Source organism: Ochlerotatus camptorhynchus, unplaced genomic scaffold (assembly GCF_037179485.1).
Source record: "Ochlerotatus camptorhynchus isolate MF236.1 unplaced genomic scaffold, CSIRO-AGI_Acam_v1.1 ptg000411l, whole genome shotgun sequence".
Classification (NCBI taxonomy): Eukaryota; Metazoa; Arthropoda; class Insecta; order Diptera; family Culicidae; genus Ochlerotatus; species Ochlerotatus camptorhynchus.
The window spans coordinates 1-17,241 of NW_027040897.1; the positions used below are offsets into that span (position 1 = coordinate 1).

At 38.3% G+C, this 17,241-nt stretch overlaps 1 protein-coding gene across 2 annotated transcripts; it reads left to right on the plus strand.

The window, feature by feature from the left end:
- The first annotated feature begins 6,066 nt into the window (after window positions 1–6,066).
- Window positions 6,067–16,977, plus strand: LOC135710968 (ATP-binding cassette sub-family F member 2). 2 transcript variants are annotated; one of them, XM_065233701.1, is made up of 4 exons: window positions 6,067–6,142; window positions 6,612–6,747; window positions 6,810–8,389; window positions 16,269–16,977. In XM_065233701.1, exons 2-4 carry the CDS (start codon window positions 6,627–6,629, stop codon window positions 16,371–16,373), a joined length of 1,806 nt encoding a protein of 601 aa, XP_065089773.1. In that variant the 5' UTR covers window positions 6,067–6,142; window positions 6,612–6,626; the 3' UTR covers window positions 16,374–16,977. The 2 variants fall into 2 exon arrangements, with proteins under 2 accessions (XP_065089773.1, XP_065089774.1); XM_065233702.1 differs by lacking the exon at window positions 6,067–6,142 and adding an exon at window positions 6,164–6,244.
- Window positions 16,978–17,241: the final 264 nt, after the last annotated feature.

Sequence of the window (17,241 nt, forward strand, 5' to 3'; positions counted from 1 at the left end):
ATATATATATTAATATATATATATATATATATATATATATATATATATATATATAGTATATATATATATATATATATATATATATATATATATATATATATATAAATTAAAATGTTTTGGCTGTAAAATACCTCTGGATAGTTCTTTGAAAATTTGTAGTAGATGTCGTCTTCAAGTTTACCGTTTGCCATCAAACAAAACGCCTTCGAATGACGGAATGCAGCAAGATCTGGAACAACCTTCTACCAGTGGTGTACGCTCAACAGCACCCATAGATATCGAGAGTGAATCTATTGTGAATATCATCCCATCGGTTACGTCTCTGGCTTCATCGACTTCAGCAGATTCTGTTGTTAATAGAATCAGTTTGTCCCATAATATTGAGACATTCAACCAAGGCATCATGGGTATCCATGTATCACCGATTACGACAAAGAGGCTGAGAAGCGCGTGTTATCCTCAACAGAAACCAAAGAAATCATGGATGGGGTTAAGCGACACATATTCGATCTTTCGGAAGATGATGACCAAGGAATCCTCAACGCCAAGGCTAAGGATTACGATGAAATGATGAGCCAACTAAAGGAAAAATACGCAGATTCGGAATGCACTCGAGAAGAAAAGACACAAGTATTATCCGTATTACCGAAATCTTGGCCTGTACAAAGAATCATGGATGAATTCGGTGACAACAGATATAAAGGGTGATACGGTCAAAATTTGGTCAATATCAACTTGACGTATTTCTTTCAATTTTGCATTTAAAAAACCTGAACACCCCTCATTTTGAAGGTGTGTGTGTAGAATGTTGCTCCTATTTTGATTTTGGAATTCACTCTTCAGTTGTCAAAATGCCGTCCAAGCAAGAAGAGCAGCGTATCAAAATTTTGCTCGCGCATCGCGAAAATCCGAGCTACTCGCACGCAAAGTTGGCAAAATCGCTAAAAGTTGCCAAATCAACCGTTACAAATTTAATTAAAGTGTTTGGGGAACGTTTGTCGACAGCCAGGAAGTCTGGATCGGGGGGAAATCGAAAACCGGAAGCCGCTGAGACGACAAAGAGAGTTGCCGGTAGTTTCAAGCGAAACCCTAACCTCTCTCTCCGAGATGCCGCAAATAAGCTGGGTGTATCGTCTACAACCGTGCATCGAGCCAAAAAACGAGCCAGACTATCGTCTTACAAGAAGGTAGTGACTCCAAATCGCGATGATAAACAAAATACGACGGCCAAAGCGCGATCCCGGAGGCTGTACACGACAATGCTGACGAAGTTTGACTGCGTGGTAATGGACGACGAAACCTACGTCAAAGCCGACTACAAGCAGCTTCCGGGACAGGAGTTTTATACGGCAAAAGGAAGGGGAAAGGTAGCAGATGCTAATGAAGCACATGAAACTGTCAAAGTTCGCAAAGAAATATCTGGTTTGGCAAGCCATCTGTACCTGTGGCTTGAAAAGCAGCATTTTCATAGCTTACGGGACTGTCAACCAAGAAATTTACGTGAAAGAGTGTTTGAATAAACGTCTGCTGCCTTTCCTGAAGAAACACGGTTGTTCCGTACTGTTTTGGCCGGATTTGGCATCTTGCCATTACGGTAAAAAGGTCATGGAGTGGTACGCCGCCAACAACGTGCAGGTGGTTCCCAAGGACAAGAACCCTACCAACACGCCAGAGCTCCGCCCAATTGAGAAATACTGGGCTATTGTCAAGCGGAACCTAAAGAAGACCAAAAAAACTGCTAAGGGCGAGCAGCAGTTCAAGGCAAACTGGCTTTCTGCGGCGAAGAAGGTGGACAAGGTGGCTGTACAAAATCTGATGGCAGGGGTCAAGCGTAAGGCCCGGCAATTCGGATTTGGAAAAGCGGAAGCCTAACTGAATATTTTTCCTGAATTTTATACTAATTGAACTTGAAAAAGAAATTTAATTTGATTTTTTAAATAAACGATTTCACCGATTTACACGCGTTTTCCCTTGACCAAATTTTGACCGTATCACCCTTTAGTTACCGAGGGGCGATCAACTTCATAGCTGAATTGTAAATACACACTTCGGAAAATTCACAAAAAAAATATGTAAATGCGTACACGCTGAAACTAAAAAAACTCTAATAAAAATACTAAAAAATACCTCGAAAATACATTTCATAATGAATGTAATACACTTTAATACAAAAATACACAAAACTTAAAAATACATAAATACGAAAAAATGAATCGAAAATACTCAAGTGGACAGCCCCTCGATAGTTACTCATTAATGGGTAACAGATGTTCATTAATGGGTAAAAAATCTACTCATCAATGAGTTAAGCCACTTTTCTTCAAAAGTGACGAACCAGCCAGTGGCTGAAAGTCACTCTAATAAAGAAAAAAAAACTTTTCGTCAAAATGAATATTTTTTACCCATTGATGGGAACTTTCAAGTTAACGTGTAAACCTACTAAAATGGGTATACTAAGTTGGGAGTGACAAGTTGACAAATGGACAACATCGACTTGAATCTGATCGGTCTTGTTCAGGCCAGTGACAAGGCCTATACCAACAGCAGCGTTTGACAGTAGGCAGCATGTCCCGGGCTCAAATCATTTATTTTGCTGTGCTGGGCCCGCTGTCACTGTATAACATGTTGCCTATGCGCCTGCCACTGGGCTGGTCTTGTTCATTTGTCAACACGTCTCAATGATGCCATATATATTTGTTTATTTGTTTATTTGTTATGGTTGCATCAACAGACTAGAAATAGTCCCAATGATGTGTCTTCTGCACATGAAAAAAGTTGTCACTGCTTTTGAATTTTATCCAAAAAATATCAAATGAAGTATTTCGTGAAGCTACAATTAATGCAATTGTTAATATATGTAGGGTAGGTGTACCAGTTATGGCCATACGTTCCTATTATGGTGTGTTCCAGTTATGGCCTATGGAATTCCCATAGGCCATAATTGGAACACACCATAATAGGAACGTATAGCCATAACTGGTACATCTACCCCAACTATTTGTATATCTAATGGGATTAGAAAAATCGTTATTATAATTCAAGTTACTAGGGTTAAAAAAGATAGTTTCCACCTTTATCGTGTACAAAAGTCTGCAGACTTTTACATCACATCAGTGCTAACATTTGAAAACGGCACAAAAGCCATTTGTAAACAAATGGTGTGTGGGCCCTTTACTCACTACTTGAAGTACACCCACGCGACACAACAGCAACATCGGGTAGGGGAAATTTTCCCCTTCCTGTCGATGCTGTTGGTTTGCGTGGGCGTTGTTCGGGTAGCGAGTAAAGGGCCCACAAACCATTTGTTTACAAATGGCTTTTGCGCCGTTTTCAAATGTTAGCACTGACATGTACATTGTATCACGCTAACTTGAAAGTCCTCATTAATGAGTAAAAAAGACCTATTTTGAAGAAAAGTGGCTTAACTCATTAATGATATAACAATTTTACCCATTAATGAGTATCTGTTACCCATTAATGATTAACAATTACTCATTAATGGGTAACAGATACTCATTAATGGGTAAAAAATTTACTCATTTAATGAGTTACGCCACTTTTCTTCAAAATGGGTCTTTTTCAACCATTAATGGGTACTTTCAAGTTAGCGTGTATCTGGCATCGTTGACACCTGGGACGTTGACAACCCGCATAAGCGCGAACCATAAATTGACCTTACCGATAATGGTTATAAATTGTTTATAATCTCTGCTAAACTTCAACTGAAATGGTTATGGAACTTTACATGAACGTTTAATGATAAAGTTTTAACCTTAAGTATTATAGTTTTTTGGAAGTGGACCTTACAAATAATGGGTTGTTAAGAACCATTACCATTCAAAATTCTTGTTTTCTCCATACATTTTCGGAAAGAAAACTATACTAAAAGCTTTTAACTTATGGTTTGAGAACATTAATGGTAATGGTTATGGTAACCAGTAAGGTCCATGAACGGTTTTGTAACATCGATCAACTTTATGTGGAATATATCGCGAATTGGTTGCCGGTAAATTACTGATTACCAATTCACGATATATTTCACGTAAAGTTGAGCGATAATACAAAACCATTAATGGACCTTACTGACTACCATAACCATAACCATTAATGTTCTCAAACCATAAGTAAAACCGTTCTAATATAGTTCTTTTTCCGAAAATGTATGGAGAAAACAAGAATTTGGAATGGTAATGGTTCTTAACAACCCATTATTTGTAAGGTCCGCTTCCAAAAAACCATAATACATAAGGTTAAAACTTTATCACACAAACGTTCATGTAAAGTTCCATAACCATTTCAGTTGAAGTTTAGCAGGGATTATAAACAATTTATAACCATTATCGGTAAGGTCATGTGATGGTTCGCGTTTATGCGGGAAGTCTCTTCCAACTTATTGTACACGCTATTTCAATACTCCCAAATTTGGAAAGAATCCACCCAGATTGGTCAAAACTAAACCTACCCAACAATGGGTAAACTATGTTGGGAGTGACAAGTTGACAAATGAACAAAGTCGATCGGATTCATGTCAATGTTGTCCATTTGTCAACTTTTCACTGTCAACATAGTTTAACCATTTTTGGGTAGGTTCTGTTTTGATAGATCTGGGTGGATTCTACTCAAATTTTGGGGTTTTGAAATAGCGTGTATGCAACTTCGTTCCCCCGTTTCCTCGCTCGTTTCATTTCGATACCAGAATCCCACTCCACAGTCCCTGTGGAAACAAACCAACTGTCATTCGGGGGCCCTTTCTAGTACCCGTCTGTCACGGGAAACATGCACGCTCGTTCAAGAATACTCTAAATTGAGTGGAAAACCACTCAATTTCATTAAAACTGGATCTACCCCAATTTGAGTAACTTAGTCAGAACTCAATTTTGAGTGAAACTGGCGTATATTTATGTTCGAGCAATTTATACTCATTTCCATTAGATCAAAAATGTAGTAAAATGGGTGAAAAATAAGCAAATATGTAATAATAATTTCTTTTTTTCTTTTTGTGATTGTGAAGTAAAAACGAAAAACATTCTGTTAAATTAAAAAGAATCAGGTGACTTTATTTCATTCCATGCTCATGTAAGTAATGTGATATAACAGGTCACAGAAACAAAAAATCATCTCATTCTCGATCTTCAGTATGTGCTGCTTCTTTGAATGAGGCGGCGAGTCTGTTGACCGTCATTCGTGTGCTGTAATTCAGTGTCTTGTAGAGAACGATGGCCAGGGAATCGATCATCATAATAAGTCCAGTAGGAACTTTAATTCCGAAGACCGGAAAATTTTTAAACAAAAAATCGATGCCGTAAATGAACGATTTCGTTTCCACGTAAACTTGGTTGCTAGTCACCAAGTAAAGCTTTCCAGCACTCCTAGGATTGGCAATGCATACGATATGCGGGTGGGGAACACTATTGAGTGAGGACATGTGATCCATCAATGCGTTTTCTGAAGGCTGAAATGCCGTAAAGTAAATGTTCATTAAATTTCACAAATGCAATGAATATCTGAATGTTTCTTACCGCTACCCAATAGACCAAAGGATGAATCGTTCGTTCCTCGTCCATCGACGGATTCCATTTTACTGTTCGGTGGTTTCCACGAACTGGCATCTTGTCATTAAAACTCAGTAATGCCCGGATGTATTCTGAAATTTGAGTGGGATTAAATTAGTATGCAATTCAAATACAGCTAGGATGTGTACTTACCATCCTGAACCTGAGCGAATTTATAAGAGGCTTTGAATAAAATTCCTGTATAATCAGGTATTAGATCACATCAACCGTGGCTGCAATCTGCTCCAGTTTTCTTTCAAAATTGTAATTTTGGTTTTAGGTACCGGAAAGATGAACTTCGTGTTTATAACTTTTTCACAAACGCCATTTTGATTTTTGTTTTGAGTCAATTAACAAGCTGAAAACTCATAATTGAGATCCAAACTTATTTATTTTTTGTTGAGTTGATGTTACTCAAATTTATAAATCTAAACCACTCATTCGTTGACGTTTCAAATGAAGATATAAAAATGAGTAACTCCAACTCAGTTTTGAGTACCCTCGAACGAGCGTGTGTGTAATCGGATTCTCAGCCGTGCTCCTTCTTTAAAGTCTTTTCGTCTTGTCAAGCAAAGAGAGAAAATTTGCAGGTTTGTGGAAATTTCCTAAAAATTCGATTTTATTATTGTTTTTGGCCATTAATTGTTGGTTAACGGTACTCTGAACACAGATTTCATCGAAAGCTAACGCAGGCAAGTGTTTTTACCTCGATAAGCGTCGGAAAATGGCATTCAAGTGCGATGGAAAATTACTCGTGAAATTTCATTGTTCGCTACGCTATACCCTTTTGCACGATGCATTCACCATTCAGTGATTCAGTCAGTTTGTTCAGCTCAGCACTTCAATGCGCTTTCCAAAGAGGGAAGATAGAAAAAAAACGTGGAGTAAGAAGAATAATACCACATCGTCATTTGCGATTTGGCTCTCTTCTCTCGCTGGTGGCTGTTTTATGCGGAAATAGAACAGCTGCTTCGGTTAGCTAGCTGTAGTTTCCTCTTATGCGTTGCAATGAATAATGAAATACATATTATTGTGTTAAAATCGCTTTTCTCGTTGTAGTGTTTTTCAGCAACCATGGCTCCCGACAAGAAACAAAAAGGCCGCAACAAGAAGATTACCTTGGTTCAGACTGGCAAAAAAGATGAAAAGCCAGCGAATGGTGCTGCCAACGGGTCAGCCGAAATTACCGAGGAAGGTAAGTGTTGAACGTAAAATGTTGACCATCGAATTTTTATGAATATTTGGAAACATTTACAGAGGCACTTTGTGCCAAACTTGATGAGGAGGCAAAAATCAATGCAGAAGCGAGGTCGTGCACTGGCTCATTGGCCGTGCATCCACGGTCACGCGATATCAAGATTGCCAACTTTTCAATTACATTCTTCGGTTCTGAGATGCTGCAAGACACTATGCTCGAATTGAACTGTGGCCGTCGTTACGGTCTGCTCGGTGCCAATGGATGCGGCAAATCTTCTCTTCTAGCAGTGCTTGGTAATCGAGAGGTGCCGATTCCGGACCACATCGATATCTTCCACTTGACTCGTGAAATTCCGGCCAGCTCCAAGAGTGCTTTACAGTGCGTTATGGAAGTCGACGAGGAACGCATTAAGCTGGAGAAAATGGCTGACGAGTTGATTGAGCAAGACGATGACGAGTCCCAGGAACGGCTGATGGACATCTACGATCGACTGGATGAGATGTCTGCTGATCAGGCAGAAGCAAAAGCTTCCCGTATTCTGCACGGTCTTGGCTTTGACAAGCAGATGCAGGAGAAAGCAGCTAAAGAGTTCTCCGGAGGTTGGCGTATGCGAATTGCCCTGGCCAGGGCCCTGTTTGTCAAGCCTCATCTGCTACTACTGGACGAACCTACCAACCATCTCGATCTGGACGCTTGCGTATGGTTAGAAGAAGAACTTAAAACCTACAAACGAATTCTGGTAATCATTTCCCATTCGCAAGATTTCCTCAACGGAGTGTGCACCAACATCGTTCATTTGATTCAGAAACAGCTCAAATATTACACGGGTAACTACGAGCAGTTCGTCAAAACTCGTATGGAATTGCTGGAAAACCAAATGAAACAATACAACTGGGAACAGGATCAGATCGCTCATATGAAGAACTACATTGCTCGGTTCGGTCACGGTTCGGCCAAGTTGGCCCGTCAGGCACAGTCCAAGGAAAAGACTCTTGCCAAAATGGTGGCACAAGGTTTGACCGAGAAGGCCGTTGATGATAAGCAATTGAACTTCTGTTTCCCATCTTGCGGAACCATTCCACCGCCGGTCATTATGGTGCAGAACGTCAGCTTCCGATATAACGATAATTCGCCTTACATCTACAAAAATCTAGAATTCGGTATCGACTTGGACACTAGATTAGCCCTGGTAGGTCCCAACGGAGCCGGCAAGAGTACGCTGTTGAAACTTTTATTCGGAGACTTAGTGCCTACCGCGGGAATGATTCGTAAGAATTCCCATCTGCGCATAGCCAGATATCACCAGCACTTGCACGAATTGCTTGACATGGACATGAGTCCCTTGGACTACATGTTGAAATCCTTCCCGGAGGTCGTGGAACGGGAAGAGATGCGTAAGATCATCGGTCGCTACGGGCTGACCGGAAGACAACAGGTCTGCCCAATTCGGCAGCTTTCTGATGGACAGCGTTGCCGGGTAGTGTTTGCATATCTGGCCTGGAAGAAACCACATTTGCTGTTGCTTGATGAACCTACCAATCACTTGGACATGGAAACGATCGATGCTCTAGCCGAGGCCATCAACGACTTCGAGGGTGGTCTGGTACTCGTTAGTCACGATTTCCGACTGATTAATCAGGTTAGTTATAGATATTTATTGATTATAATCACCGTTCACGGTCATACCGTATTTAGTATTAAAAAAAGTATGGAAAATAAGCAATGTTTTGACGTAGACTACGCCTTACGGGAAGGTACTGGGGGTAAATCTAAAATTGCGACCGTCACGAAAAGGTGTAATTTTTTGAACGCTATAAGCTTTGTCATTTATAGATTAAATTAAAATCCGAATACACCAATCGATAGGAAATACCTTTCGTAAGCTGTTGCAATAAACTTCTTTTTTTTCAATTTTTCATAAAAAAAAAACTGTTTTAAAAATGGACAAATAAACAGTTAAGTTATTTATGAAAGTTCCCTTATCACAAAATGGGTTGGACATTTATGCGAAATTTCGGTATTGATATTCAATATTTCGCGATCAGAACATTTTAGCTTGAAATCCCTCCATTTAATTCTCGGTACATCTTTAATCTATTGATTGAGTTAAAAAATCTAATATGGTTTTTGAAGATTTCTTGCGTTTTGTGAACGCACATTCATTATTTTGCATTAAGAGGGAACGGGGTGTTTCTGTGGTGATAAAAAGGATTTTCCTACACAGATTACAGTTTTCTGTACCAAGCACTGAAATTATCAGACGATAACTCTATTTATGCTTCAGATTAGCTATGAAAGTCCCTCCTACTTGGAAAATTATGCTATAAAACGGTTTATACAACCCGTTTTTTTTTTCGCATAATTCTTCAAATAGGAGGGACTTGCAATGCTTATCTCTTAGCATAAATAGAGGTACCGTCGAGTTTTTTTTTAGTGCTAGTTTCTGAAATTCGAAAGTGAGCGTTCAAAAGGGCCTACTTCTAATGTTCGATTTTCTGTTTACAGCTAAGCGAAACAATTAATCATTTTGACAAGCTTCTGCATTCATGTTCCATCAGATGTCACTGCTGTTATTTGCAGTGACATGTATCGAAAACTGCACACAATCTGTTTTACGTTAATTGTTCACAGAGGACACTGCAGTGCAAAACATGTCTGGTACCTCTATATATCCATTTAGATATTCGATATTTTTAATATTCGAAGTCCCTCCTTTTTTACACATTCTGCACACAAAATAGCTCACCCCTCACAGAATTTCCCGCCATTTTTTATGAATGGGGCGGGGCAGAAAGTACCTTTTGCGGAGGATATGTAAAACAGTAGGGACTTCAAATGTTAAAGTAAATGCGTATATAGAGATACCAGACATGTTTTGTAGTGTCAGGTACTCTATTTTGTAATCTGTGAAAGGGAAATGACAAATCGAGTGTCATCAAAATACATGGCATGTTGAGAGATTGAGGTCGTGAGAGCAAATTTGCTCTCTCAAATTTGAATTTGTTGGCTCTCCGGGGACTGGTAGTAACGGAGGTAAAACTGTATGGGGAAAAATCGTTTTTTTTTAATTGTAGCTTGTTTAACAATAATTTCCGGGGAAAAAGTAAACGACAAAGTCCCTGACCAATTTCTTTAGATTGTCGTTCACTTTTTTTGAACTGAATATGCACCGAAAGCGAATTATTCCCACTTCTCTCAATTTCTATATGGGGATTTTTATCACTTCCTACCAGTGGAACAGCGCCATCTCTGTGGAAAGTGGTCGGACGAAATGATTAATTCAAGTTGAATTTGCATTAGGTCCTAAGTAACACTGACAAGATTTTCTTCGTCGACTTTCTACTTGAATCCACTCGGCCCAGGTATTTTCAGCACACATATCGATAAAAGAAGTTTTGACGTAGGACTACGTCTGTGATTTCTATATGGGGATACACTTTGTGAAAACCAAAAATGGAATATGTAACAAAATTATGAAAGATTTTGATCGTTAATAACTCAGCTGCCCCTGGACCAATTTCAATAATTGTTATTGCCAATCGATCAGAAATATTTCCACGCATCTGTTAAATTTAAGACTATCATTTTTCAAAGTGTCACTGTTGAAAATTGCACGAAGTTGCAACTGTTGCTTTGATATCTAAAATTATCACCGATTGCCTGCGAAAAACAATTTCCCTAACACAGATTTCAAAGATGAGTTCCTTCCGGTTTTACCAAACGATGTTTATTCAATCACCGCGTGGTGAGTGGTGGTTTTCTCCAATACACAACGAAATGCTGCCTGCAAGCAGCAAACTGCAGCCCACATGAGCATCCATAGAAGTAAGAAGAAGCCGCACCGCTATTGACCGGAATCAGTAGCTCTTCGTGAGTCGCTGTGGGCCATCTATGTCAAGCGCGTCATAATAAAGAGTATAAACAGAGAGAACCCCGCTCAAGATCCTATTCCTACACAAAACCCAAGCTCCTGCTGCAGTTAAAAAATAAAATTTACCTTTTATATAAGACCACGTTATCCTACGTCACCATTGCGTACAACCCCATAGGGCTGTCCCTTGTAGTTTTTATCTAGCATCTAATACGACAAACACAATAAGAAACGATTCTGTGCTCAAGTTATTAAGGCTGTGTTCCATTTGATGATTTTTTATTAAAATTTGACAGATGGAAAATTTTCAAACAACCCTGCTATTCCAGCAGACTTATTTCTGATAGACAAGAAATCAATTTGACAGACGCTTTCTCGAAAATCGGCCGATGTACAACAGAGGGATTTTCAAACATCTTTATTTATTTTCGAAGTGTCAAATCTTAGTATTTTTTTTATTTGTTCAATCGGTAGATAAAAGATGTACCGAGAACTTATTGGAGGGATTCATGGCTAATTGATATCATCTCGATCAACTATGAAATGTTGCATAACATTGATGCAAAATTGTGCACTCCGTTTTTGTGCGTGCATTTATTTTTAGTGTTTTGAAGTTGAATCGCTGAGGATCAATCTCATTACCATAGAAAAATTTCAAGAGTACAGATATCAGCTCTCACAAAACTTATAACAAAGAAACTGGAACTTCACGTTTGTTGAAGTCCACTACACAAGGAGTTTCAATTTCATGAGTGATGTCACAACCGTCCAAGATTTGTGTCCTAGAAATCTTGAAGTGATAGGGAATATCAGCCATCATGTAGGACGCTTCAATGAATCACTGATTGTAATTTAGGAACTAAATGAAATGGAATGTGTATTCGCATTTTTATGAGGTCCTAAAATTAACCAAGTTTTACTAAGTAGGAAATCCAAAATATGTACATTGGACCGAAATCATAGGTTACTTCTACTGTATTTTAAATCAATATCTAGAAAAAATGCACGAGAATTTCACTACACAGCTTAACGTAGTCGTGTCTTGTACACAACCCCACCAATTTTTTTGTTTTTTAAGACTTAGCGAGATTTTTAGCTTTTTGGCTAGATCATCTCGTAGCGTCTGCAATGGTGAATTGGCAGACGTTATCGACGGTTATTGGTTCGAACGAATACGAGAATATATATATATAGGTTGTGCGTGATAATTACAGAGTTTCGCGCGTTTTTATAACTCTATGGCGCGGATTTTACAGAAAGCTTATAAAAAATTAAACCCTAGACTTCTCTGCCACCTTTAATATTAGCACAAACTAACTGACGAAGAAATCAATTAAAATAATGTGGTTCGCTGTTATGGAATTTTCTTAGAAGCTTGCCAGATGGGCTAGTATTTTTGTTTTGATTTGAACAAAGTTGATTTTGTGTGCAATGATCTTTGACAGTGTGCAAAGAGTGTATCATCACAAACGAAGTGACAGACTCGAACACTTTGGCGACGAACCTGCTATTGCAATTTTTTAATGTACCACATGGCAACACTACTACTGGATTGTACTAGCAGTATTCACCAAATGTACTAGAATGTTTTGGTTCTATCTCTTTCACACTACTCAAAACTGAAATGCATAAAAAAAATTACAAAATGATACACTCTTTGCACAGTGTCAAAGACTGTCTATTGGTCCCAAGTACATATATAAGCGTACCCCATTCTAGTTGAAATTCTAGTAATACACTATGTTTGTTTTGATTCACTTTGGAACTTGACAGATAAAATAAGAGGTTCGTGGATTTTCCTATGTTTCGAGGGGTGCATCGATTAGCTTAGGACCGAAGATAGTACCAGAGCTGAGCCAAAAAGTTGAGCACGTTTCTTTAGGACCTTCTAGTCTTAGAGCTACCTGAACTATTCCACAAATGGTTTGGATTATACCCAGAACACGTCGTTAAGCAAAATAACCATAACTATTTTATTAGGGTTGCGTTTGATGTTCACATATTACCGCCATCTGTTCAGCATACCATAACGAATGATGAAAATACATAAAACAATACAATGTTGGGTTTTTCCTGCGATTTTTTAACTTTAACATTGCCTTAAATGAGCTAGGGTCAGGAGCCATGTCGGGATTCTTTTTTTTTTTACCTGGAAAAATGGAAAAAAAAACCGGGAATCTTTAAGCAAAACCAAGAAAAATCATAATGTATATTCAATACACTTTGATAATCGAGCAGCGCTTTCGTCGCTGCTGTCATGACAACGCAACTTCGAATTCTCCTGAAACAGCTAAAAATCGGTTGAATTTTTGTCTTGAACAACTAGTAGAGACGGATAATACGGTACGGCACGGTAGCGGACAAAATTAAGGTGGATTTAATGAGTTGTGCGATGCTCTTAGTTTCAAGGAAATTTTGAATAATTATCGTCGAATTGAGGAATGTTTGGACAGATTGTGAGGCAGCTCCCACACGTGGACCCTACATATCAAGTATCGACCCATCAACTCATGGACCGGGGGACCAACGGCTTTACTTCCCGAAGGAACGCGTGATCAGAGATTAATGCCTCAGAAAATCTCAGCAGCGCTGACTTGGATTGAACACAGGCCCTTTGGGGCGAGTGGCAATCACGCTTACCACTACATCACCGGAGCCGCTGCTTATGAATGTTGCTGGCAAAGATTTTCTAAACCTTATGGGTTTCGTCACGAAAATTCTTATATTGTCGAAAGTCGGAATCACGAAAAGTCTTGTGCAATATGCCAAAAATTCCTACCATCAGTACAAGGAAGCTATCAACTGGAAGAAACAGGAGACTAGCGATAGGGACAATAAATGGCGGAGCCAGTGCTGTGCATTATCATAACGGTTATTGTACCTTAACGGTCATCCTCGCATAACCGTCACATCTCAGAAATGACGGTCAACTAGCATATCACTTGGAAACACCTCTACCTCACTAGACCGTCTTCATAAAAGTCATCCTTGACAGTGAGATTAAATGACAAGGAGAGAGTAGCCAAATCATTCACTCACTGATCATTTCTGTTGGGCATTTATAAGTGGGAAGTGAGAATAATGCTCCCTCATTTTCCTGTTCTTGCTAAAAGTTGTTGGTGTTAGTGCTATTACGCTACAATGTCGAAAAATATCCGTTTATCTTCAAAAATTCCATTTCTTAACATGCAAATTAAAGCCACTTACTTTTTTTATGATCCATCGACAATAAGGCTGTCCACAAGACACTTGCGATCAGCTGACTTTTTTGTTTACCAAGAACTTTTGACAGATCACAGTTACTGGCAGTTTATTCTCATATGAATTTCTGCTTTGTTTATGATTACATTCAGTACCATTAACACCAGATCACTCACACACTAGATTTCTAGCTGTCAGTTCCACTGAGAAACGTCTCTTGAATCACCTTATATCAATTCTCTTTTACGTACGCGTCATTGTTTACGATGCTTAATAAATCTCAAAACTGGCACAACTCACAATTGACAAGCTCACGAGAGTTTTACTGTCAAAATAAATATCTTTTCAACGTTATTACGTTTCATGCGAAAAGTGAAGCGAAAAATCTTAAATTTTTGAATTGCTCCGAAAAATTGTAAGGACCATCATGGAACCAACAGGTGGAACTTCGACAAATCAGTGCGAAACCGAACTTTTTGTAAGTGTAAACATCAACCTGAGCTGGGTTTTAAAAGCAAACGATCAAACTGACGTTTGTCCGAGAACATGCAGGTCCAATCTTGATACCCGATCCATGTTGGAACTGAATAATAAACGAATTTGCTATTCATTTTAGCGAAGATATATTGAAATACATTGCGTTTCCTTACGGACTTCAAAGTAACGATTTGAAGTTTTCTTTGTTGATGGATACCAATGGTTGCTTTGATTCCTAGCCACAATTGCAATATTTAGAGGGGAATTCCTATTTACGCAAGGATTTTTTTATTGGTTTTGCTTTTTACGGATCCCTTGATACTTGGGCTTCGGTAATGTGGATACGATATGCGGTCAGCATCCTTATTCTTGGAGCTCAAGCGTCACGGTATCCGACAAAATGAGTAACTACAAAATCTCTATCCATGAATAAGCATTCGTGACTACAGGTAGTACGTGTTCTTGCAGATATGAATTATCACCATAATAATTACTGGTTATGATACGATTGTATAACGCAGGATAAGACTTTTTCCTTGATACATCACAGCTATAGCCGTGAGTTTGGAATGGGAATGATAGTCATAACCGTATTTATGCTCGAAATTAGATGACGGTCAATTTATATGTCTGTTTATTTTTCCTCGGTGAACCAAATTTAGCATGTAGAGGTATAAGGAGATGGTCATAGGGGGGAGCAACGTACGAAATATCATGCTTTTTTTTTAATCGGCGCATAAACTCAAGCTAATATTGAATCCAGAGCAAGGCCAGGTACACTCAGCTTGTGACATATAAATGCCAACATCGCTAAGAACCAATGTCCCTTTTAGTTATGTTAGGAGTTTAGGATTAAGGCTTGAGCGAAGGTCAAGAAATGGCCTTAAGCCGCTTGATTACAGTAGATGTTAGCTAAATAAAAACCTTGGACTGAAACAAATACTCAGTTAATGGTTGTTTATCTGTCAAAATTTAATTTCAATTTGTTGACATGAACCGGATGAGCACTGATGTATATAAAATATTTGTTTTATCTGGTTTGACACATGATATGCATTTTAGTCAGAGAATGCCCTTTGGTTGGTGAAAAGTCGACACAGCTCAGCGAACGTTGAATATATTTAATGATGAGCTTTTTAGTAGAATAATTGTATACATTGTACGTCTATTTTTCCTTTTCATTCTACTACTATTGTATCACATTCACTAATTCACTTTCACTATCACTTTGAACTATAACAGATACGTATTTCGTTTACTACTTGCAAACTTCTATGTCTAAGTCTATGACTATAGAAACTGAAAAAGTTTGCAAGTAGTAAACGAAATACGCATCTGTTATAGTTCAAAGTGATAGTGAAAGTTTATTATTTATACAATAGTATAAATTGAGAATTAAAACGACGTAATAAGTATACTTAAGGGAATAATTATTTTACTTCTGTTTTTTAAAACCAGTTTATTGTGCATGCGAAGCATATAATTTGAAGTATTGTACTAAATTCATATAATAAACTTCAGACATTTCTCTCATGTAGACGAATTATAGGAAATCTGCAAAACTGATAGATTTCGAAGCATTGTTCAAAAACCAGGATTTGTATAGAGGAAACCAGAAAAACCGGGAAAAATCTGAAATTCACTTTCCACTTTGTGAGCGGAAATTGGTACTCTGATGGTATGCATTTTCTAGGAAAATAATGGGACTACCCATGATATGAAAAGTTTTCTCTTTTAATAATTAGTCCCATTTCCCCTCGAAAATGCGTACTTTATAGCCATAATAGAGTATTCTGCGATTACGGTGTACGGTCTGAGGGTGACCCAAGATACACATGTAGGCCAGTCTCATGCTTCTCAGTGTAGTGTAGTTGCAAAATTACTTTTTTAGTTACGGGGAGTCTGAATGTGCATATGCATTATACATAATTTCCGGTAATGTTCATATTTTCTTACATTTTTTCCCCAGGTTGCTAACGAAATTTGGATTTGTGAACATGGAACCGTCACTAAATGGAAGGGCAATATCCTCGACTACAAGGAGCATCTAAAGAAAAACATCATTAAAGATTAAGGCACACAACGTGATCAAATTATCGTAATAACCGAATACTAAATAATACAATTAAACAGCATACAATATTCTAACTTATACGCTATAGACAAAAAAATCCGCACTAAAAGTATTTAGCCAAAACAGAGAACAATAGTGATAATCAAACTATAAAATTGATCCACCCAAATTCCAACCCAAATAAAGCCTGCTTAAACACCTCCTCTACTTAGCTCAAATAAAACGTGTAGGAAGAGGATCTCCATCGTCGTTCTCTAGAATCTGTGAAGACTTGTTGAAACTATCTTATCAGTATGATTGATACACTACTATCTTAAAACACTGGACAAAATAAAAAAAATAACATTATTTATCTGACCAAACGAAAACTGATATTGACCGACAAACTGTCGAAATGCGGATTCATAGATTCCGTTAGCAAGCAGTAGGATAACCCAGTGTGGTTTAAATGAATGTAATTTCGACTGCAAATAAATTGACGCACCGAAATTCGCGACGAACACTATTCTGCAATGAAACAAGTGGCATTGTTTTTGTTTCCTCTTTCAGTTATTCCACTTCAACAAAGAAGCAAAATGCAAGTTCAATAAAAAATAAGCCTCAACATCTTAGGCCAAAACTTTAGTGTTTCTTTTTATTATCCGAACTTAGGGGGTCATCCACAAGTTATGTAAGATGATTGGAAGGAGGAGAGTCTCAACATTTCATACAGTTGCTAACAGTGGGTCGAGATGGGTTGACTACATTTGCTTATAGCTAATTTGTAAACAGGTATGTCATTCCCCCTTATTCTGCGAGTCACGTGACTCTCCGTCACCGGTGAGGTGACAATTGTCACCTCGTGTGAGGTGACACTCCATGTAAATCA